Raw genomic sequence first — 24,353 nt, 5'->3', positions numbered from 1 at the left:
CCGCGTTTAATGATGTGCAACAGACAGCTCAGGAAGCAGGCGTGTAAAAATTCACAGCCTCGAAAGGTGCGAAGGTCAACAGGAGCGCGAGAAGTCATAGTGACTGGGAGGTTCTTGGTGTGCAATGATCAGTCCCCAAATGAGAAGGGATAAAAAGAGAACTACGGAGCAAGCATTGTAAATGAGCCGCTTCTTCGCCTCCCGGGGTAATGGGTGACTAAATAGCTGCATTCCTGCCCCCAAAAGCCCAGGCCGACCCTGCAGGACTTTCCCTCTCCCAGCCCCAGTCGCCTCCTCCTCCTCGGCCGGCTGGACTTCTAGCAGGATGAAGGCGCTGCAGAAGATGGTACCGCTTCCATGATCCACTGATTTCTTCCAGCGATTCCTGCAGGGGGGAATCCAACAAGAGATAAGATTGGGGGGGGGGCTTTGTGGTGCGGAAAGCAAACGGGTTGGTTGGCCGGCGAGAGGTTCGGGGGGTTTTCTGGGTCCAGGAACTCGGGGCGATCCAAACGTCAGATATGAGGATGCCCCGGAGCCGCTTGGAGTCAGGGAAGACCTGAGCCAGTTACCTGCAGGAGGCCGAGCGGAGGAGAAGTGTGCGCCCGCTTGGAGGTGCTCGGTAGCATTTGTTGTTGTTGTTGTTTAGTCGTGTCCGACTCTTCATGACCCCCTGGACCAGAGCACGCCAGGCACTCCTGTCTTCCACTGCCTCCCGCAGTTTGGTCAAACTCATGCTGGTAGCTTCGAGAACACTGTCCCACCATCTCGTCCTCTGTCGTCCCCTTCTCCTTGTGCCCTCCATCTTTCCCAACATCAGGGTCTTTTCCAGGGAGTCTTCTCTTCTCATGAGGTGGCCAAAGTATTGGAGCCTCAGCTTCAGGATCTGTCCTTCCAGTGAGCACTCAGGGCTGATTTCCTTCAGAATGGATAAGTTTGATCTTCTTGCAGTCCATGGGACTCTCAAGAGTCTCCTCCAGCACCATAATTCAAAAGCATCAATTCTTCGGCCATCAGCCTTCTTTATGGTCCAGCTCTCACTTCCATACACCACTACTGGGAAAACCATAGCATTTACTATACGGACCTTTGAAGGCAAGGTGATGTCTCTACATAGAATATCAGAATTGTAGAGCTGGAACGAGCCACAAGGGTCATCCAGTTCAACCCCTTGCAATGCAGGAAACTTTTGCCCAACTGGGACTCGAACCCACAACTCTTGAGATGAAGAGCCTCATGCTGTACCCACTGAGCTATCCCAGCTGTCAAGTGTCACAGTACTGTAGTCGAGGTAGTTTGGCAGTCTTCCCCCCTCCCCCGCAAAAACCAGAGATCTGTGCAGCAATCAAAATGCAATTGTCTTGCTGCTCTATCTAGTATCTAGCAGCAGCACTAGCTCTCCACGGGAGATGCTGCCTGCGGGGACCTTCTGCATGCAGAGCAAATGCTATGTAACTGAGCTTCGGCTGTTCTATTTAGGACACCTCCCCCCAAAAAAAGCCAGAGGTGCCAAATGGGAGCTGTCGCACTTCGGGGGCTGGGCTGGCCTGGCTTCAGGAAAAGGCACCAGGAGAGCGATCCTCGGTCCGCAGAAGGACCGGGTGGCCGACCCGGCCCTCCCCATGCGGTCCCACGACCCTCCCGGTCGCCTCCAGCAAAAAAAGCACCCAAAGGATGCTGTAGTGGGTGCAGTGGCGTAGCGTGGGGGGTGCAGGGGGGGCCGGCCGCACCGGGCGCAACATCTGGGGGTTAGGGTTAGGGGGCGCAAATCCACGGGTTAGGGAGCGCAAATCCACGGGTTAGGGGGCGCAAATTACTTGCCTTGCCCCGGGTGCTGACAACCCACGCTACGCCACTGGTAGTGGGTGGGACCAGGCCAGAGGCCATCCCCTTCCCCCACCCCTGCCATACCGTCTCCCGCAAGGGGATCCTGGAACCCACTAGGCTAGCCCCGCTGGCCTCTCTCCCAGAGGCACTCTGCACATGCTCAGAGTCGCCCGTTGCGCGATGAGCCTCCGGGCTCAGCTCCAGCCAAGAAGCCCTGCCCAGCTCGAAGTCCCCGCCCACCCTCCTGCTAGCCGGCCGGCATCTGCTAGGAGAGCCGAGGAGGGAAGCCGAGCCGGGCCGAGAAGGATGCCGGACGGAGCCTCGCAGCCTCTGCAGCCGCCGCGCCGCCAGGTGAGGCCCCGCCCCGCTCGCACACCTGGCCAGGACCGGTGCGTCACGCTTCCGGAGCTCCTCCGCGGGGGGTGCGGGGGAGGCGACAGTTAGCAACCCCCGGGCGATCGGATATTTGCAAGGGTCCTCCCTCCCGGCCCTCTCGCCTCCTGCCCAGACCGGCAGCCCGGGACCCCTTGGCTCGCTGGGTGGCCCCGCCAGGCGCACGGCCCGGGAGGCCGCCGGAGGGTCCAGCGCAGCGTGCCCGGCCGAGTGGCAGCGACAGGTGAGGCGGAGACTTCCGACCCGGAGCCCCTCCGTCTCTAACCGGCATGCCTGCCGTCTCTAGCTCCGGGGACAAGCGTGGGGGCCGGCGGCGCGGGGTGTCCCTTCCATGCTTTCTGCCCTGCCCAGCTGGGCTGGCTGGAGCTACCAGCCGCTCCAAAAATTAAATTTGGAAACATGCCCAAATGCAGGAATCTGTAAACAAATATCATTGCAGAATATCATAAATCGCAGAAGACTATAAAGATTAAACATTTTTATCTGCCACTCAGAAAAGCTGTTATCCACCAATATTGTTGTATCTGCTATTTTCTAAATTAAATTAATGTCTAAATTTTCCCTTCTATCTCTGCCATCTCTTAAACTAATCACTCCAGGAAGCTTCTGCATCAAGACTTAACTTCCAAATTTTTGCTCAGCACTCTTTTTTAATTACTCGCACCTTATTTTCTCCATCTTTGTGCCAATTAACATATTGGCAGTAACTATTAAATTCTGTATCAATTCCTTATTCTTGATTTGTTCCTCCAAATGTTCCAATAAAACTCTTTAAGAGAGTACTAGCATGAGTATTGTAATAACCTGCAGTTTTGTAAGAGTATATATTAAAAGTAGATGAATAAATGAGCAAATTAAGTTAATTTGGATATGCAGAAGATATTAAAAATAAATTTAAGGAACCAAAGAAAGAGGGGGAAGGAAGTAAAGTTTTGAAATGTTAAGATGATTGTAAAATTATTGAAATGTATAAACCTGAAAAGGATAAATAAAATAATGATAATAAAACTCTTTTTAAAGAGTTACCAATGAAATTGTTAATCTCTTTTCCCAAAATCTTTAATATAATGGGCGTATGCATTTCATTTTTAAACTGGGAAGGGCGGGGTATAAATAAAATATTATTATTATTATTACCCACAACTCCCAACATTTACTATCTCACCTGGTATATATTTTATTCAGTCTCTGTGATGTCTTGTGTGCCACTGGTAAAAGCAGTTTAGAACAATTTTATCTTATGTTTACGCTGAGGAATTGCAATGGTCCCAAATTAAAGATTGCCCGTCCAACTTTCATCCCATTTCTCTCAAAATTTGTACCGTGCTGTAGATTTCAGGTACATAATCTTGGGATAAAAGAAAACACTTTAAAATAAAATGTAAGAAAATAACAGGCTGCTGGATCAGACAAACAGGGACTCATTTAGTCCAGCATCCTGTTCTTAGGGGGCAGGGACACCCAGATTCCTGTGGGAAGCCTGTTACAAACAGGTAAAAGGTAAAGGACCCCTGACCATTAGGTCCAGTCGTGACCGACTCTGGGGTTGCGGCGCTCATCTCGCTTTATTGGCCGAGGGAGCCGGCGTACAGTTCCGGGTCACGTGGCCAGCATGACTAAGCCACTTCTGGCGAACCAGAGCAGCACACGGAAACGGCGTTTACCTTCCCGCTGGAGCGGTACCTATTTATCTACTTGCACTTTGATGTGCTTTCGAACTGCTAGGTTGGCAGGAGCAGGGACCGAGCAACCGGAGCTCACCCCGTCGCGGGGATTCGAACTGCCGACCTTCTGATTAGCAAGTCCTAGGCTCTGTGGTTTAACCCACAGTGCCACCCGCGTCCCAGTTACAAGCAGGACTTGAGCTCAACTCTGCCCATCTGTGACTCCCAGCAAGCATTTACTGCTCTGACCATGAAGGCAGAGCTAAGCTATTATGACTAGTAGCCATCGCTAGCCCTCTCACGAATTTGCCTGATTCTGTTTTAAAGCCATGTAAGGTTTTTTTATATATATAATATTTTTATTAATTTTAACATATAAATTATAAAATGTACCACAAAACTTATCACTTATACAATCTTTTTAGACTTCCATCAGCACCTCTGATGGTCCACCATTTTAACCACTTCTTATGCATTTCTTAACTTTATATTGCCTTTACATCTCTTAACAAATCATCCCCCCCCTTTCCATTTTTACAATACTTCTAATAATACTCCTCACAAAACTTCTTGCAACCCTACAAACGTCATCTGTTCTTCACAATTACTTTTCAAATAGTCCGTAAATTTACTCCAGTCGTCCGTGAATTTCTGGTCTTGCCGGTTTCGAATCCTTCCACTTAGTTTATCTAATTCTGCATAGTCCATTAACTTCATCCTCCATTCTTCAATCGTCGGTAACTCTTCTTGCTTCCATTTTTGGGACAATAATATTCTTAAAGCCATGTAGGGTTTGTGGCAGTCACTGCATCCTTTGGGAGCAAGTTCCACAGTCTATGCACTGCACGAAAAATGACTTTCTTTTATTTGTTCTGAAACATCCAACATTGAGCTACATTGAATGTTTCCGAGTTCTTTCTCCAAGAGAAGGAGAAAGACTTCTCTCTCGCTCTCTCTAATTTTTATTAGATTTTCTGTACTACGATTTAGAATACTCATTTAAACAGCCTTAAAATATCAGTGACTTCTCTTCTTCTCTTTCCATGGTTCATTTTGCATATGATAAATCCCTGCATATTTTACATAAACTAAACCATTCAGTATTCCATTATTACATCCATCAAAACTTATTTACACTGTTGAATTTATCTTAATGCTGCCAATGTTTTCAAGTATACACTATTTCCCCCCATATATTCAATAAACATTTTCCAGTCTTCTCCAAACGTATGTTCTTCTTGTTCTCTTATTCTATATGTTAAGTCTGCAAGCTGCACATATTCCATCAGCTTAAGTTGCCATTCTTCTTTGGTTGGGACCTCGCTTGTTTTCCATTTTGGGGCTAACAGAACACAGGCCGCAGTAGGAGAAAGACTTTTCTCTATCCGCTTTCTCCAAGTCAGGCATAATTTTAAATTCCTATCATGTCGCCTCTTACTTTTCTCTGAACTGAAAAGCCACAAACGCTACAACCCTTTTCATAGGGGAGTTGCTCCAATGCCTCAATCATTCTGGTCAACCTTTTCCTACTCCACAATATCTGTGGCTAGAAGGCCCTTTGGGGCCATTCCAAATCTACAGTTCTTCATATATATATATATATATATATATATATATATATATATATATGCAGGTTTTGGTGTCTTCGGGTGTCTTCCCGTGTAAGAGTCGGGGTGTCTGAGCGACGTTTCGACGAGGTCTCACTCGTCATCTTCAGGCTGGTGCTTTCGGCTTCTTGTTACTGGAACAGAACTCATCTTCAGGCTGGTGCTTTCGGCTTCTTGTTACTGGAACAGAACTGTTCCAGTAACAAGAAGCCGAAAGCACCAGCCTGAAGATGACGAGTGAGACCTCGTCGAAACGTCGCACAGACACCCCGACTCTTACACGGGAAGACACCCGAAGACACCAAAACCTGCATATATATATATATATATATATATATATATATATATATATATATATATAATTTTTATTAATTTTAACATATAAATTATAAAATGTACCACAAAACTTATCACTTATACAATATTTTTGGACTTCCATCAGCACCTCTGATGATCCACCGTTTTAACCACTTCTTATGCATTTCAATTCTAGGGACACGGGTGGCGCTGTGGGTAAAACCTCAGTGCCTAGGACTTGCCGATCGTATGGTCGACGGTTTGAATCCCTGCGACGGGGTGAGCTCCTGTCGTTCGGTCCCAGCTCCTGCCCACCTAGCAGTTCAAAAGCACCCCTAAGTGCAAGTAGATAAATAGGGACCGCTTTATAGCGGGAAGGTAACGGCGTTTCCGTGTGCTGCGCTGGTGCTGGCTCGACAGAGCAGCTTCGTCACGCTGGCCACGTGGCCCGGAAGTGTCTTCGGACAACGCCGGCTCACGGCCTCTAGAGCGAGATGAGCACGCAACCCTAGAGTCGGACACAACTGGCCCGTACGGGCACGGGTACCTTTACCTTTATGCATTTCTTAACTTTATATTGCCTTTCCATCTCTTAACAAATCATCCTCCCCCTTCTCCATTTTTACAATACTTCCAATAATACTCCTCACAAAACTTCTTGCAACCCTACAAACGTCGCCTGTTCTTCATAATTGCTTTTCAAATAGTCCGTAAATTTACTCCAGTCTTCCGTGAATTTCTGGTCTCACCAGTTTCAAATCCTTCCTGTTAGTTTATCTAATTCTGCGTAGTCCATTAACTTCATCCTCCATTCTTCAATCGATGGTAACTCTTCTTGCTTCCTTTTTTGGGAGCAATAATATTCTTGCTGCTGTTATTGCATATAAAAAGAGCTTACATTCCTTTCTCAAATCTACAGTTCTGTGATTCTATGACACAGTATCCCAAAGACAGTCATATTTGTTCTTCAAAAGCCATTGATGTGCCTTCCATTGTTATCATGGGCGTATCCAGGATTTATGTTGGGGAGGGCGCAGGATACCCACCCATCCTATGCTTGGCTCTGTCTAGCAGATTCGGAATGAAATCTCTCAGCAACAGTTGTTTAAAGTTACTTTCTTTTGACCCCAAGTGCTCAGAAAAATCTGTCAAAATCTTTCTACAATTTCTACTTTTCGTTAAGTATTTTTATTTATTTACTTGATTTGGGGAGTCTGGGTGTATGGCTACGCCCATGATTTTTATTCCTTCTCATGTTTCCTTCTCTTTAACTTTTTGGCTGTCGTTGGATTGGACCCATTTCAAAAACTTCATTCAGGGTTTTATAAAGTATAATCACGTTCTTATCCTACCCGATTAGCCACTTGACCTACAATCTTAAATTCCTCATTAAAAATAAAGGATTAAAGGGAAATCTGCCCTTGATATTATATTCTTTCAATCACCCCAGATATCTTAAGCTGCTTCAGTTCAGTGCGTTTGCCTCACTGTCAATCAATTTCCTTTTTTTTCTTTTGGGCCGTACCCTGGAAGTAATTGTTGGCAGTGGAGTTTCAGCACAACCATGTTCTAAGATGAACCACTGTGTTGCATAGGTGACTTTCAGTGACTGGGCACTTAATATGAAATGTTTTGTAGATTATTGCTATACAGTATTAGGAAATTTATATTGTTCTATTTGGTGCTCCTCAGTTGTGTGTTGTATGTTGCAGAATGTTATTGTATGTTGAAAACCAAATAAATAAGGCAACATCCTTATTTTCTGAACGTTTCTGGGTCTTCCCTCAGCTTCAAGGTCGGGTCTTGATCCTGACGGTCTGTGCTGCAGGAATTGGGGGCTCATTCCAATATGGATACAACCTCACCATCATCAATGCCCCAACCACAGTAAGTCCTCACCTCACGACACTTATCCCAGTTTCCCTGACTGTTAGCAGAGAGCAGGCCATCTCTGTTTAGAGGGTTCTAGGGTCGTCACATCTGTCGATGAAGCATTTTTGTTTCCTGGGGTTATATTTACAGTGATACCTTGGTTCTCAAACTTAATCCATTCTGGAAGTCTGTTCCAAAGCGTTCCAAAACCAAGGCGCAATTTCCCATAGAAAGCAATGCAAAATGGATTAATCCATTCCAGACTTTTAAAAACAACCTCTCAAACAGCAATTTAACATGCATTTTACTCTCTAACGAGACCATTGATCCATAAAATGAAAGCAATAATCAATGTACTGTACTATAAAATAAATAAGACAGCATTGTAGATGGTAAAAATTAAAACTATTTTTTTTCTTACCTGCATTGTTTGGATGGAGGGCTCTTATCCATTTCCACAGTCACACAATCAATCAATCAGTAGCTGAACTGGGTTCCACACAGTCACAAAAACAAATTAACCAAAAAAGCCTCAAAAACAAAACGCAAAATAAGTAGCAAAAACAAAAGCGCCAAACCTAATCCGTTCCGGAAGTCCGTTTGACTTCCGAAATGTTTGAAAACCAAGGCAAAGCTTCTGATTGGTGCAGGTGCCCCTGAAACAATAGCCGACAGCCGCATTGAACATTCAGCTTCTGAAAAAAGGTTTGAAAACCGGAACACTTACTTCTGGGTTTTTGACGTTTGAGAACCAAGGCGTTTGAGAACCAAGGTACCACTGTACTTTCCCTGTGATCCTGTTAACTTGCCATGGGTTCACAGACTGAGGCAGCAAAGTGGGGCTGGCCCCTCTCTCAGCAATTTTTTCTTTTGGTGCTGTCAACACAGGAGAGAAGCCAGACAGAGAGAGGTTTGGGAGCTGCACGGCCAGGGAAAAAACAATGCTATCCAAGAGAGAATAATTGGTGCACTCTTCCCACCTTAGATCAAATCTATGCTGCCAGGTGCCATAAGAAAGCGGCAGAGATCTCTTTCAGCTTCTGCCTTCTGGAAGAAGGTCTAGGGTTATAAAGGCCAGGACTAGCTGCCTGAGAAACAGTTTCTACGCAAATGCAATTCTGGTTCTAAACGCAGCATAAGGGGTCTCTATAGTATAGTGTATATTAAAATGGGGTTTTAGAGTTTTTAGGGGTTTTTGAATGTTTTATGTAGTTTTTATGTAGTTTTGTGGTAGTTTTATGTAGTTTTTATGTAGTTTTATGTAGTTTTCCAGTTTCATTGTTCTGCATGGGACAATGACAATAAAGATATTGTATATCGTATATCGTATATCGTATTTCTTTCCCTTAGGGGCAAATGTAATTTTTCGTGAAGGCTCCTTTCCTCTTGTGCTTTTTGTACACCTCCCCTCCCAAGTATTTTGCAGCGTGTTGGCCATGTCTGCATCCTCACTTTCCTCCAAAGAACTCAGGGCAGCATATGTGGCTCCCCACCCTGATTTTGCCACAACGACAGCTCTGCGAGGTAGACCAGGCTCAGCGAGAGCGACTGGTGCAAGGTGACAGTGGGTGGGGTTTGAAGCTGGAGGTCTCTCCTCCCCATCCAATACTCACCACATTAGGTCCTGGAAAAATGATATGTCGCATGCAGCACCTGTAGAAAGACCCGTTTTCTGTTTTCTCCCGACGTGACTTCAGCCTTTGCACATTTCAGTACATCCAGAGCTTCACAAATGAGACGTGGCTGGAGCGGACGGGCAGCCCTCTGGAGGGGAAGGTGATCACCCTGATCTGGTCCTCTGTGGTCTCCATCTATCCTTTGGGGGGTCTCGTGGGAGCCATCCTCGCGGGCCCCATGGCCATTAAGCTGGGAAGGTGAGGAGGCGCCTTGTAGATTTGTGCTTCAGTGAGCTAAGACTCACAACCATTTTCAGCTGCTGACGCCCCATGGGGGACCCGGCCCTATGTCAGTCTGTTGGTGGAGGGCAGGGCCAGATTTAGGTCTGATGTGGCCCTAAGCTGCTGAAGATAATGGGGCCCTTTATATGTCCAGCTGTCCTTTGTCAACAACAGATTGTCGCTGTTTTTTGTGTTGAATATATGCTATATGGTAATTTATGGACCTAATAGGTATCCAAAGCCATTTGCACATAACAAAATATGTCTTTTATCAAAGTAATTTTTTTAAAAAAAATTATTAGCAATTTCAACATAACAACATATCAAAACATGTCATAGTCATTATTTTCTCCCCTTTTTCCCCACCCCCCTCAAACCCTCCCTCCTCTCCCCCAAAGACTTCCCTCAGCTCCTCTCTGTAATTACAAAGTACCGTATTTTTCGCTCTATAAGATGCAACAGACCACAAGACGCACCGAGTTTTTGGAGGAGGAAAACAAGAAAAAAAAATATTCTGAATCTCAGAAGCCAGAACAGCAAGAGGGATCGCTGTGCAGTGAAAGCAGCAACCCCTCTTGCTGTTCTGGCTTCTGGGATAGCTGCGCAGCCTGCATTCACTCCATAAGACGCACACACATTTCCCCTTACTTTTTAGGAGGGAAAAAGTGAGTCTTATAGAGCAAAAAATACGGTAATTGTTGAACTGAAATACAATTAAGAATTTTGGAAATGTACATCCAGGTTTTGCTTTTTTTCCTTTAAAATTTTTGGAGGCACCCAAATAGGACCCTTGGCTATAGATTGTTTAGCTTATACTTAAATTCGGCACTGGTGGAGGGGTGGGGGTGGCTATTGCAGAACTCACGCAGCCTGCGTTTTAGACGTTGAACTTTTTACTGCCAGCATCTCAGTGCCTCAATTTATCAGTTATGTGTAATTAAACCAGTTATTAAACTGAAACGAATCCTGTTCCAATCAACCTAGCCTGAATCCAAATGACCTGGGTTCTTGTTTTTGCGGGGAGTATTGGCAAAGCCCAGGTGAGAGATCTAGGTGCTGGTCCCAGTATAGCCCACTCACTGAGGCTTTCTCTGCTTGCTTTGGATGATAGCTGTGGAGTTCACCCAAAGTCCAAGAACCATTCTCACCCGCATTATCTCCTCCTGCCAAGACTGACATTCATCTCCCTGGGAAGAACTGGGCGTTCCAGGCAGCTTTCCCTCCTGTGAGGGGGGGCGTGCGGGTGCAGCTGGCTTTATGAGCCAGGGAAGGGCAGGCCCAGGAGCCGCTCCCTTGGGCCTTGGCACTGATCCTGAAGGGAGAGGGGGCTGTTAGGGTTGGCCAAGGCAGGGGGTGTCACATGGAGGTTGGAACGTAGAGTTGACCAAGGAAAGTCACTGTGCCAAAACCAACGCATGAGGGGAGAAGCACAGGGGTGTGATGTGCATCCTCATTACGTCTGAACTGGGCTTCTGATTCCTTTTGTTATGTACTGAGTTGAATAGGATCCAAAAGGCAGCAGGCTGATTGGTCCTAGAACAATAGGATTCAGAATGCAGCAGTCTGATTGGTCCTAGATCAATAGGATCCAAAATGCAGCAGTCTGATTAGTCCTAGAACAATAGGATCCAGAATGCAGCAGTCTGATTAGTCCTAGAACAATAGGATTCAGAATGCAGCAGTCTGATTGGTCCTAGAACAATAGGATCCAAAATGCAGCAGTCTGATTAGTCCTAGAACAATAGGATTCAGAATGCAGCAGTCTGATTGGTCCTAGAACAATAGGATCCAGAATGCAGCAGGCTGATTGGTCCTAGAACAATAGGATCCAGAATGCAGCAGTCTGATTAGTCCTAGAACAATAGGATTCAGAATGCAGCAGTCTGATTGGTCCTAGAACAATAGGATCCAGAATGCAGCAGTCTGATTAGTCCTAGAACAATAGGATTCAGAATGCAGCAGGCTGATTGGTCCTAGAACAATAGGATTCAGAATGCAGCAGTCTGATTGGTCCTAGAACAATAGGATCCAGAATGCAGCAGTCTGATTAGTCCTAGAACAATAGGATTCAGAATGCAGCAGGCTGATTGGTCCTAGAACAATAGGATTCAGAATGCAGCAGGCTGATTGGTCCTAGAACAATAGGATCCAGAATGCAGCAGGCTGATTGGTCCTAGAACAATAGGATCCAGAATGCAGCAGGCTGATTGGTCCTAGAACAATAGGATCCAGAATGCAGCAGTCAGATTGGTCCACAGGAGCCACCCAATCCAGCTCCAGGTGGAAGGGAATCCGCAACCTGATTGGCCTACAGCAGAATCCCGGAATTAGCCAATCCCGTGGGGCCCACTGTGTAAATAATGTATAAAAGGCAGACATTCTGGGGGAACTTCCATTCCTCCTCACCAGTATGAGCTGAATAAAGAGCATGAAATCCACTCTTGACTCCGAGTATATTTCACATTTTATCCCTCTTTCTTTCTCCAAAGGAAGAAATCTTTGCTGCTGAACAACTTGTTTGTGGCCTTGGCTGCGGTGTTGGTGGGATTCAGCCAAATGGCCAGATCCTTTGAAATGATCTTGCTGAGCAGATTTCTTGCAGGAATCAATTCTGGTAGGTAAGGAGGAGTGGGCAAGTTCAAGATTCCCTGCAGGCCACACCACTGAAAATGGGGAGTGTGTGCGAATCTGACAAGCGTCTAACCAACTGAAGAATAACCAGGCAGCCCTTAAGTCTTCAGTCAAGGAATCCATTTCAGCAGATCCTTCTCTGCCAGTTCTTTGTCATCCCGAGAAACAGGGCCAAGAGGGGCGCTGCAGGGTTCTGTCCTAGGCCTGGCGTTTTTCAACATCTTAATAAATGACTTGAATTAAGGAATTGAGGGGGTGCTTATCAAATTTGCAGGCGCCACCAAACTGGGAGGGGTAGCTAATGCTGCAGAAGACAGAATTGGGATTCGATATTCCCTGAAAACAGATTAGAGAACTGGGCCAAAACTAACAAAATTAATTTTGATAGGGATCAATATAAAGTTCTACACGTAGCAAGAAATAATCAGAGGCACAAATATAGGATGGGGGACAGCTGGCTTCACAGCTGTACACGGTCTAGGGGTCTTAGTAGACCACCAGCTTAATGTGAGTCAGCAGTATGATGCAGCAGGAAAAAAGCAAGTGCTATTTTAGGCTGCATCAGCAGAGGTATAGTGTCCAGATTAAGGGAAGTAATAGGTAAAGGGACCCCTGACCATTAGGTCCAGTCGTGGCCGACTCTGGAGTTGCGGCGCTCATCTCGCTTTATTGGCCGAGGGAGCCGGCGTACAGCTTCCGGGTCATGTGGCCAGCATGACTAAGCCGCTTCTGGCGAACCAGAGCAGCGCACGGAAACGCTGTTTACCTTCCCGCCGGAGCGGTACCTATTTATCTACTTGCACTTTGATGTGCTTTCGAACTGCTAGGTTGGCAGGAGCAAGGACCGAGCAAAGGGAGCTCACCCGGTCGTGCGGATTCGAACCGCCGACCTTCTGGTCAGCAAGTCCTAGGCTCTGTGGTTTAACCCACAATAGTCGTGCTCTATTCTTCCTTGGTCAGACCACACCTGGAGTACCGTGTCCAGTTCTGGGCACCACCATTTAAGAAGGGTATTGACAAGTGGGAAGGTGTGTAGCCGGGGGGCGACCAAGATGATCAAGGGTCTGGAAACCAGGCCTTATGAGGAACAGTTGAAGGAGTTGGTTATGTTTAGCCTGGAGCAGAGACGACGGAAGGGGCATGATAACTGGCTGGATGTAAGGAAAGCAAGTGGGGGGTGGCTGGGAGGCAAGTGCCTCCCTCACCTTTGAACATTCCTAGAGCAATAAACAAAGTTGGTAATTTGGGGGCACGAGAGGGGAAACATTAGGACGAGATGTGAGGCTGGTGGGGAGGAGGAGGAGATGACAAGCGAGTTTGGGCAAAGGTTAGAACTTGGAGAAAGTTACTGTTGTTTCTGCAGGCTGGGGTATAAATAAATGTCATCTGACCAGTCCCAGCCGGCCTGGAGTCTCTGTGTGTGCGTTGGGGGGAAGGACGAACCACTATAGATTGGAGCACTGCCACATTCCTGATCCTTGTTTGTCTCTCCTCCTGGCCAGGGGTGAGCATGAACATCCAGCCCATGTACCTGGGAGAAAGCGCCCCCAAGGAGCTCCGTGGAGCCGTGGCCCTGACGTCTGCATCCTTCACAGCCCTGGGGTTGGTGATGGGACAGGTGGTTGGATTGAGGTAAGGCTGAAAGGGGCATCCTGGAGAAGCTGTTGGGGGGTACCATCCTCTTTCCACTCCCCTAAAAAGAAGAAGAAAGAAATCAGCAAGGCCACAGCAAACCTCTGCATCTCTTGCAGCAAAGGGTACTCCTAGCACAGCAATCCCGGCGACTTGGTCTCATAATGATCTGTAGCATCTTTGCCCAGAATGGCAATTAGATGCTGAGCAGCTACATTAAGCCCTTCCTGGGGCACAGAGAAAGAAGCTGGGGTGGGGCTAGTATTAGGATTATGCAGGGCTGCTTTCTGCTGAGTCTGACCCTTGCTCCATCTAGCATTGTCTACACAGACTGGTAGCAGCTTTCCAGGGTTTCAGGCAGAGAGTCTCTCTAAAACCCTACCTGGACATGCCATTCGGGATTGAAATCGGGGCCTTCTTCCTCTGAGCTGCAGCTCTTGCATTTTATTATTTCTTTAAATGGGGTTTTAATGCGTTGAGTTGCTTTGGGGCCACTGTTCTGTGTGCGAAAAGTGACAAACAGACGTAAAAAGAAAAAGTAAATATGTACGCTCGGCGAGGCCCAAACTGCTGGCTCAGAAAGGTTCTGCTCACACAATTCTGTATTTTTAATGCAGAGAAATTTTAGGAGCGGAGGAATGCTGGCCTCTCCTCCTGGCCAGCAATGCAGTGCCTGCTCTGATCCAGCTGGTCTTGCTGCCCTGGGCCCCGGAAAGCCCCCGGTACCTATTGATCGACCGAGGAGATGAGGAATCTTGCATCTGTGGTGGGTGTGCTCAGTGCTTCTCATTGCTTAAAAAAAAAAACCCCAAGCTCAAGACAAAACTGCCTTTTGGTTCTCCTGTTGCATTGAGTTCCTTGGTTGCTTCCATTCCAAAGGCTCTGAGTTCCAGTCTGGCCTGGTCTTGATCCAAAAGGGCAGGCTTCACCCTGTAGAAATAATCGCTACTCATGTGTATGTTTAAGGCAAGATTTCCCAAACTTGGGTCTCCATCTAATTTTGGACTACAAATCCCATCATCCATGACCACTTGTCCTGCTAGCTAGGGATGATGGGAGTTGTAGTCCAAAAACAGCTGGAGACCCAAGTTTGGGAAACCCTGTTTAAGGGAAGATCCATAGGGGATGGTGCATGGTTCCTCCCATAGGAGAAAGTAGATTCACAACAAGAGCAGCTTGATCTGTTTCCTGTACCCCTGCTATCGCATGCCATTTGTGGGCTGCCTTCCTAATTTGCTTTCAAGCTCACCCCAAGCTCCAGTAGCTCAACAGGTGCTCAGAGTATGTTTGGAATCCCTAATAAAACTCGGAGCATCTCCTGGAGTTTGACCGCTCCATCTTCATGCTTGCAGCCCGTATGTTGCTCCTCTTGCCTCTTCCAGCTTTGCAGAAGCTGCGGGGCAGCGACGACCTGGGCGGGGAGATGAAGGAGCTGCTGGCAGAGCAGGCGGCACTCCGAGGGGTGACAGCCAAGGCCCCCTGGGAGCTCTTCAGGGACCCGGCCGTGAGGTGGCAACTCATCACCATCGTCTTCCTCAGCAGCGCCATGCAGCTCTGCGGCAACGACTCTGTGAGTGACTGGGAGAAGGCAAGGGGGGAATCAGCTTGAGTATTGGCAGGGTTGTGGACAGTGGCGTAGCATAGAGGCGGTTGCCCCGGGTGCAAAATTGTTAGGGGTGCAACATTTCAACCAGGAAGTGACCTCTCCAGACAATGGAACAACTCATCTCTGCAGCTGAGATCTCCTGGGTGACGCAGACACCCGAATGTGCATGCATACTCCACCTGTTTACCTCCACATGGCCCCAGGCACTGGCAACCTATACTATGCCACTGGTGGGGGGGGGGTGCCAGTTCAGGTCTTTGGCCGGGGCCAGGCAGGAGCTACCCAAAAGTGCTGGGCTCCAGAAGAAGAGAGAGACCGTTCGGGTGGGCTTGTCAAAGGCATTATGAGCCAGGCTGGACTCTGGAGGGATTTGGCCGTCCTTGACCCACACAGCACAGGTCTGGGGGTTGTGTAAGAACAGGAGGGGACGCGGGTGGCGCTGTGGGTTAAACCACAGAGCCTAGGACTTGCCGATCAGAAGGTCAGAGGTTCGAATCCCCACGACGGGGTGAGCTCCCGTTGCTCGGCCCCTGCTCCTGCCAACCTAGCAGTTTGAAAGCACGTCAAAGTGCAAGTAGATAAATAGGTACCACTCCAGCGGGAAGGTAAACAGCGTTTCCGTGCACTGCTCTGGTTCGCCAGAAGCGGCTTAGTCATGCTGGCCACATGACCCGGAAGCTGTACGCTGGCTCCCTCGGCCAATAAAGCGAGATGAGCGCCGCAACCCCAGAGTCGGTCACGACTGGACCTAATGGTCAGGGGTCCCTTTACCTTTTTAAGAACAGGAGGTGCTCTTTGGAGAGGTGCTTGCAAAAATATGCTTACCCATACCACCACCCGCTATCCCTTCTTCCCCTCCTGAGTTCTGCTTCTCTTTCCTGTATGTGTCTGCAGCAAAACCAGAGCCCTGCCATTCTCCATTCATCCTTCCTCCATCTCCCTTTGTGTCCCCCAGATGTACTCCTATGCCTCGACCGTTTTCCAAGAGGCCGGGATCCCTTACGACAAGATCCAGTACAGCATAATCGGCACGGGCAGCTGCGAGCTGATCACCGCCATGACTTGTGTGAGAATCTCTGCTGTCCTTTGGCAGCGACCCGCTTCCTTCCGCTGCTCCCCCCCCAAAAAAAATACTGGTTTGTCCGATAGACAGTCACAGAGAGCGCTTGGACCTTTCGCTTTGTGTGTGTGTCGGGGGGGTGTCTCCGAGTGGTGAAGTGGGGAGCCATTTCTGGGGGAGGTGGAGCTTCCATACGGGGGTGGGAGTCTGCCTTCTGTCTCACACCCAGTTCTGTTCGCCTCACCTCAAAATGGGTACTGTTGAGCTGGGAAATGCTCCGAAAAGGGCAGCCAGGGGGATGAAGGGGGTGGAGCGATAAAAGGTTGCAGCACTTTTTAGAGACAAGGCCGAGAAGTGGATGGAACTGCGCGAGTTTCACGTGATGTGGGGGGAAATGGAAAGAGGGAGAGATGATGTGACTCTCTTGGGCATAGCTAGTTGTGAAACTCAGGACAGACAAAGGGATGAACTTTGAATCCACCCTGCTAGCAGAAAGAAGGGGTGCTGTGGGGGGGGGTGCGGTGTCTGCCTGCAGAACCATCAAATGGCCTGGTCTCCCCTCCCTCCTTTTATTTTTTACAATGAAGTGTGTTAACCAGGATTTGAGTCTGATACTGGTCCGACTGCACTGGCTACCAATTAGTTTCTGGGCCCAATTCAAAGTGCTGGTTTTGACCTATAAAGCCTACCCAGACCCTGAGATAATCTCCTGAGGCCCTCCTTCGTGTGACTCCTTGAGAGGTCCGGAGGGTGGCAACACGAGAACAGGGCCTTCTCTGCAGTGGCTCCCTGTCTGTGGAATGCTCTCCCCAGGGACGTTTGCCTGGCGCCTTCATTACACACCTTTAGAATGTCTGTTTGACATCCTATACCCTTTTAAAATGTGGCTCTTTTCTGGGGAGGGGTGTTATTGGGTTGTTGTTTTTATTCTGATTATGTATGTTGTGATCTTTTCTGTGAACCGCCCTGAGACCTCCAGGTATATGAACTCGATAATAATAATACAAATGATAATTAGACTTGCCGTGAGACCAACTCCCTGTTGCTTTGGGGCAGGTTTAGCGTGAGAGTCCTGGCAATAACTTCCCTGTGTTGCTTTGCTCCAGAATCTGATCATTGAGCATGTCGGACGAAGGAAGCTGGTGATGGGCGGATACAGTCTCATGTCTGTGTGGGCCATTGTCTTCATGGTGGCCCTGTCCCTGCAGGTAACTGAGCTCTTGAAGGAGGGGCTGAGGAGGACCCAAATACGAGTCCAACTCTGTGGAATGGGTTTTAATGGGTAAAGGTAAAGGGACCCCTGACCATTAGGTCCAGTCGTGGCCAACTCTGGGGTTGCGGCGCTCATCTCGCTTTGTTGGCCAAGGGAGCTGGCATACAGCTTCCGGGTTATGTGGCCAGCATGACTAATCCACTTCTGGCGAACCAGAGCAGCACACGGAAACGCCGTTTACCTTCCCGCCGGAGTGGTACCTATTTATCTACTTGCACTTGACGTGCTTTCGAACTGCTAGGTTGGCAGGAGCTGAGACCGAGCAACGGGAGCTCACCCCATTGCGAGGATTCGAACCGCCAACCTTCTGATCAGCAAGTCCTAGGCTCTGTGGTTTAACCCACAGCGCCACCCGCGTCCCTTACCTTTAATGGGTAGGAGAGGATATATTAATAGCAATTTATCCCTCCACGTGCTCCTGTGTGTCTGTTGAACAGAGTTTAAAGTTCCATCCTTAGGCATTAATGTGTGTTTTCCCCCACTTTCTTTCTCTTTCCTTCTCTTTCATCACTATATTTCCTGTGACTGAAATGATTTAAATAAAATGTTAATAATAAAAAGTTCCACACTTGGGAGAAAAATTGAGGCATGTCAGAATAGACTGTGAAGCCTTCTTTTAATTACGTCCAGCAATGAAGCGAGCTGGCTCCCCCTTCTCATTTGCCCCGCTTAACCAAGAAATCAGACAACCGACTGTGGAAGTAAGCTTAAAACAGGATTTACTTACGCATAGTCTTTGCACTGGTTCTCAGCCACAGCGGCAATAAAATTGTGCAGGTAAAATACTTACATTCACAGTAGAAACAGTCTCAGGCATCACTTGTCAAAGAAAGAGAGAGGGTGGGAGAGGAACAGGAAATTAAATAGCCCTCCCAGGAGAGGAGTGGAAATGACATCACACAGAACCCTCTCTACCAATTACATCTCTATGGGCTGAGTCTTTGCCTATCAGCAATGCAGTTCTGTGGTCATTTGCTCCTAAACTTATGAACTAGCAAGAATATGCACTGTTGGATTTTGACTGCAATTTCCCACTAACCCCTTTGCCTTTGCCTCCTTGGATTTGTAGGACCAATACAGCTGGATGCCTTACCTGAGCATGTCCTGCATCTTCGCCTACATCCTGAGTTTTGGAATTGGGCCAGGTGAGTCAGAACGGCGCGGACTCCCCCCCTGGAAAGCTGTGCATTGGGGCGCTCACGTCCAACCTGAAACAAGAGCAGGCATGCACGTCAACACGACGTGGGTGTTTTGTTTGGAAGCCTTGGCATCCATGAGGACTAGATGCTTGCCAATGGAGATTCTCAATTGCTATGGAGACATTCCAAAGTGAAGGCAGGTGCAGCAGAAATTGAGCCAGTGATATTGGAGGAGCCTCATTTCCCTCCACTCTGTTGTGCTCAACACCCTCCCGGTGAAGATTTATTTCTTTAAAGCAGGCTTCCTCAAACTCAGCCCTCCAGATGTTTTGAGACTACAATTCCCATCATCCCTGACCACTGGTCCTGTTAGCTAGGGATGATGGGAGTTGTAGGCCAAAAACATCTGGAGGGCCGAGTTTGAGGAAGCTTGCTTTACAGCCTCTCGCCATTAACACACCCGCACAATCTGGATAAATGTTGGGTGTCCTGGCGTTACACCTTGACCCTTGCAGCGCCAGAGAGAAAGTGATGAAAAATATGTTTGATTTGCCTAGCTGGCGTGACGGTGATTATGCCCATGGAGATTTTCGACCAGGTGTCTCGCCCAGCTGCCTGCATGATCTGCGGTTCTCTGCTGTGGGCCAACTTGTTCCTGGTGGGCATGGTGTTTCCTTTCCTTGTGGTAAGCAAACTCTGTCCGTCCGACTGCCATGCTGGGTTGAACCATGGGTCAATGCTATTGGGACAGGATAGGAAGTGGGAGGGACCCATTTGAAGCCACCGCTCCTCTTTTCTGTCCAATTTCAATTTGCATTGCAATCCTACTAAGCGGATTTGACAGCCTCCTCCATGAATTTGTCTAAGCATTTTTTTTAGTATGCGCATATATATATATATATATATATATATATATATATATCATATTTTTCACTCTATAAGACGCACCAGACCACAAGAAGCACCTAGTTTTTGGAGGAGGAAAACAAAAAAATATATTCTGAATCTCAGAAGCCAGAACAGCAAGAGGGATCGCTGCGCAATGAAAGCAGCAATCCCTCTTGCTGTTCTGGCTTCTGGGATAGCTGCGCAGCCTGCATTTGCTCCATAAGACACACACACATTTCCCCTTACTTTTTAGGAGGGAAAAAGTGAGTCTTATAGAGCAAAAAATACGGTAATTAAATTTTCTGTTTTTACAATTTAAAATACTCATTTAAACATCCTTAAAATATCAATGACTTCCCTTCTTCTCTTTCATTTTGCATATCATAAATCCCTGCATATTTTACAAAAACTAAACCATTCAGTATTCCATTATTGCATCCATCAAAACCTATTTACACTGTTGAATTTATCTTAATGCTGCCAACCTTTTAAGGTGTGCACAATTTCTATATGTTAAGTCTGCAAGCTGCACATATTCCATCAGCTTAAGTTGCCATTTTTCTTTGATTGGGACCTTGCTCGTTTTCCATTTGGGGGCTAACAAAACATGGGCCGCAGTAGTGGCACACATCAATCAACTTTTCTGACACCTGGGAATTTCAGTCTGAATTATCCCCAACAAAAAGGACTGTCTAACTCAGGCATCCCCAGCCTTCAGCCCTCCAGATAGTTTTGTACTACAATTCCCATCATCCCTGACCACTGGTCCTGTTAGCTAGGGATCATGGGAGTTGTAGGCCAAAACATCTGGAGGGCCGCAGGTTGGGGGTGCCTGGTCTAACTCTAATCCTCTTTTGAAGCAGTCTAAGTTGGTGGGCAGGGACGTGGGTGACGCTGTGGGTTAAACCACAGAGCCTAGGACTTGCCGATCAGAAGGTCAGAGTTTCGAATCCCCATGACGGGGTGAGCTCCCGTTGTTCGGTCCCTGCTCCTGCCAACCTAGCAGTTCGAAAGCACATCAAAGTGCAAGTAGATAAATAGGTACCACTCTGGCGGGAAGGTAAACAGCGTTTCCGTGCGCTGCTCTGGTTCGCCAGAAGCAGCTTAGTCCTGCCAGCCCCATGACCCGGAAGTTGTACGCCAGCTCCCTCAGCCAATAAAGCGAGATGAGCGCCGCAACCCCAGAGTCGGCCACGACTGGACCTAATGGACCTTTACCTTTACCAAGTTGGTGACCATCAGGACCGCAAATGCAAATCCTTAAGCAGCTACCGTTGCAGACACTTTGGGTAGGAGGGAGTCCCAGAGCAAACTGAGCAGCACCAGAGGGGACTGTTCAGAACAGTTTGATTATGGGGCTCGCTTTGTGTGCATCACGGACAAACTGAAGGCCTCTCCTTCTCTCTCCCCTCAGGAAGGCCTTGGCCATTACTGCTATGTCCCCTTCTTCATCGTCTGCGTCTCTGCCGCCCTCTATGTCGCTTTCTTCCTCCCCGAGACCAAAGGGAAATCCTTTCTGGAAATCTCTGAGGAATTCAACAAACGGAACTTCAAAGCGCAGGCTCATGAGGAGTCCAAGAGTCTTTCCGAGGAAACAAAGTCCACCATGTTGTAGCCCCCGAAGGATGGAGGAGAACGACAGGGACACGGGGAGAGAAAGTTGGTTTTGTGCCACCAGGCAGATCTATCCCTCCACACACACACTTGCACCCCCAAATTCCCAGTATGGGGTAAAAATTGCAGCTGAAGCGAGTTTAGAGTGGGGAGGTGGGATGGAACATTTTCTGTTTCTCAAATACTGATTTGCGCGTTAAAAGTCCTGTACGGAAATGTCCACTCCCAAGATTTTTAGTGGGTTTTCAGTTTTAGAATTTCTTATACATTGTATAAGAAATAATGCCCAGAGTCTGGAATTTGAACCCTAAAATGTCGTTTCTGACCATCAGCTGCCAGGCTTGGTCAGTTAGAGGGAGCAATGCGCTATTCCAGGGTGTTGCTTTGGGGACCGTTTTCTAAACGTGAAATTGATTCATGAGGATGGAAAACCCACCTGCGCTTTAATCGATGCCCAAATGTATTGATAGCCAAATGCATTGGGAAGTTTTGTTTAGGAGAAACCCACAATCCCATCCCCACCCCCCCAATCTACGAATGGGTTGCCTCTTTAACATGTATTAACGTGCCTGGGGCATATTTTTTTGACAGAAAGTGTGTTAAAATATAGAAAATATTCCGCAAATCCTTCTGAGAAAAGTCCTGGCTACTAGGGAACCTTGAAAGAACTTCCATCGTGCACTGGGTTCTTTTTTTATTAAGCGATTGTGGTAGATTTTCCTCCTTTAAGTTTGCTTGAGCTATTCTGCCAGTGTCCCCCCCATCCCACCCCCTGAGCTGTGCCAAGGGACTGGGGGGTAAAGATGCTTTTTTCTCTTTCTAGAAATTTCCCTGTTGTGCCCTGTAGGTGTTATGTGGGCTGGATCCTCCTGCTGGTTGGACAGGCATATCTTGCTTTAACAGTGTGTTACTGCTGCTTTGTTGAGTTCCTTGCAAGTTCTCTGAGCAGTAGCCGTGCCTGTAGTGCTCCCGTGTGGCCACCCAGAATAATTTCTCCTCCTTCCTTCATGCAGAGCAGTAACTACCTCAAATAACTCTTGCTTGTGCCTCTCTGCCTTTGGATTTCCTTTAATATCGTCGCTAGATTTGTTGGGTTTTTATATACAAGCCACCCAACCTTTTCACTATTTTATGGTACAAAACGGCCTTTGATGATTCCCAGGCTTTTGATTTCGGTGTCAGTCCCACAATCGCCAGAAGAACCGTGATGTATCTCTGTAGCTGTTAGTTTTCTCGACGATGCGCTTTAACGACTGGCTGAAGCCTGAAGACTGAGCGGAGGTGTCCCTCTTTTAGCTGCCATGATGGTGACAACATGGTCTCTCTCTTTCTCCAGCTTCTTCTGGGATGGTCATGCTGCCAGTGTTTCTTCTCCCTGCCCCCCTTGGCTCTCGCTCTTTTACTGCTCCTTCTTCTGTTTCCCAGCAAGCATTAAAACCTTGTCCCACCTTTCAAAGGCTGCAACATTTTCATTCGAAAAGTCCCATGTCAGGACAATCATATAGCTAGAATCACAGAATGGTAGGAGTTGCAAGAAATCACAGCGGCCATTTAGTCCAACCCGCCTGCAATGCAAGGATCTCAGCTAAAGCATCCATGACAGATGGCCATCCAACCTCTGCCAAAAAGCCTCCAAGGAAGGAGAGTCCACCACCTCTCGCGGAAGTCTGTCAGAAAGTTTTTTCCGAATGTTTAGTCGGAATCTCGTGAGTATTCACGAAATAACGTGAAGCCATTGGTCCAAGTCCTACCCTCCACAGTAGGAGAAAACAAGCTGTTCCCTCTTCCATGTGACAGCCCTTGAGATATTTGAAGATGGCTATCATATCTCCTCTTTGTCTCGTCTTTTCCAGGCTCCAACATACCCAACTCCTTCAACCGTTCCTCATAAGGCTTGTTTCCCTTATGAGCTACTGACTGTACAATGCACATTATAGTCTGAAGTGCCAGAACGGTCCCTATTCCCATTGGATCCCATAGGATTCAAGTACAGTGGTGCCTCGCAAGACGAAAAGAATCCGTTCCGTGATTCTCTTCGTCTAGCAGTGTTTTTGTCTTGCGAAGCAAGCCCATTGACGGATTAGAGGATTAGCGCTATTAGAGGCTTTTAGCGCCTTTTAGCCGCTTATCAGCTTATCGGATCAGCTGATTAGCGGCTTAGCGGCTTAGAAAAAGGGGGGGAGGGAAAAAAACCCGCAGGAACTCGCAAGACATTTTCGTCTTGCAAAGCAAGCCCATAGGAGATTCGTTTTGCGAAGCACCTCCAAAACGGAAAACTCTTTTGTCTAGCGAGTTTTCTGTCTTGCGAGGCATTCGTCTTGCGGGGCACCACTGTATTACTGAGGTAGCTTCAGAGATCCTACCACAATAAGGTATCCACCACCATGCACCAATAGGGCTGGGGGTGGGGGGAAACTCTGCTCCAAACAAGGCCAGGGCAGGGGAGGGGTGGTAATCATGGCTCCCTCCCTCAGGATTCTCTGAGAAAGTGCCTTGTGGGCCATGGAATCATAGAATTGTAAAGTTGAAAGGGACTATGAGGGTCATCTGGTCCAACCCCCATAATTCAGGAATCTTTTGCCCAATGTAGGACTCCAACCCACGACCCTGTGGTAGAGTCTCATGCTCTACTGACTGAGCTTTGACTGCTTTCATCGCCCCCCTCTCCTACTGATGTCTCTGATCCCCGATTTCAGGATCCAGGAGGGAGTGGGGTTTTTGGGATGATGGGAGGCAGCCATCTTTGTACACCAGTTGGAGGCCTATTGCCTTATCGAATGCCTTTTCCTGCCACAGGGCATATTCGTCCGCATGTTTGCTACAGCCTTAGCAAGGCAGCTGCCTCTCCCGAACCTGCTCTGCTTGTGAGGCCGCACCAAAGAAAAATCACAGAAGCAGCAAGGCAGCTTCGTTGGCGTGCATCATTTAATAAACACTGTAGAGGTTAGAGCT

The 24,353-nt window shown here is 47.7% G+C and overlaps 1 protein-coding gene across 1 annotated transcript; it reads left to right on the top strand.

The window, feature by feature from the left end:
• Positions 1 to 1,907: 1,907 nt before the first annotated feature.
• Positions 1,908 to 22,023, top strand: SLC2A11 (solute carrier family 2 member 11). Its single transcript, XM_082203265.1, has 12 exons — positions 1,908 to 2,178; positions 7,577 to 7,675; positions 9,374 to 9,534; positions 12,048 to 12,172; positions 13,692 to 13,821; positions 14,439 to 14,587; positions 15,204 to 15,391; positions 16,383 to 16,493; positions 17,594 to 17,695; positions 18,830 to 18,905; positions 19,457 to 19,584; positions 21,202 to 22,023. Exons 1-12 carry the CDS (start codon positions 1,984 to 1,986, stop codon positions 21,400 to 21,402), a joined length of 1,665 nt encoding a protein of 554 aa, XP_082059391.1. The 5' UTR covers positions 1,908 to 1,983; the 3' UTR covers positions 21,403 to 22,023.
• The last annotated feature ends 2,330 nt before the right edge of the window (positions 22,024 to 24,353 follow it).

Source organism: Podarcis vaucheri (assembly GCF_965113315.1).
Source record: "Podarcis vaucheri genome assembly, chromosome: 16".
NCBI lineage: Eukaryota > Metazoa > Chordata > Lepidosauria > Squamata > Lacertidae > Podarcis > Podarcis vaucheri.
This window is presented reverse-complemented; position numbering and strand designations above follow the sequence as displayed.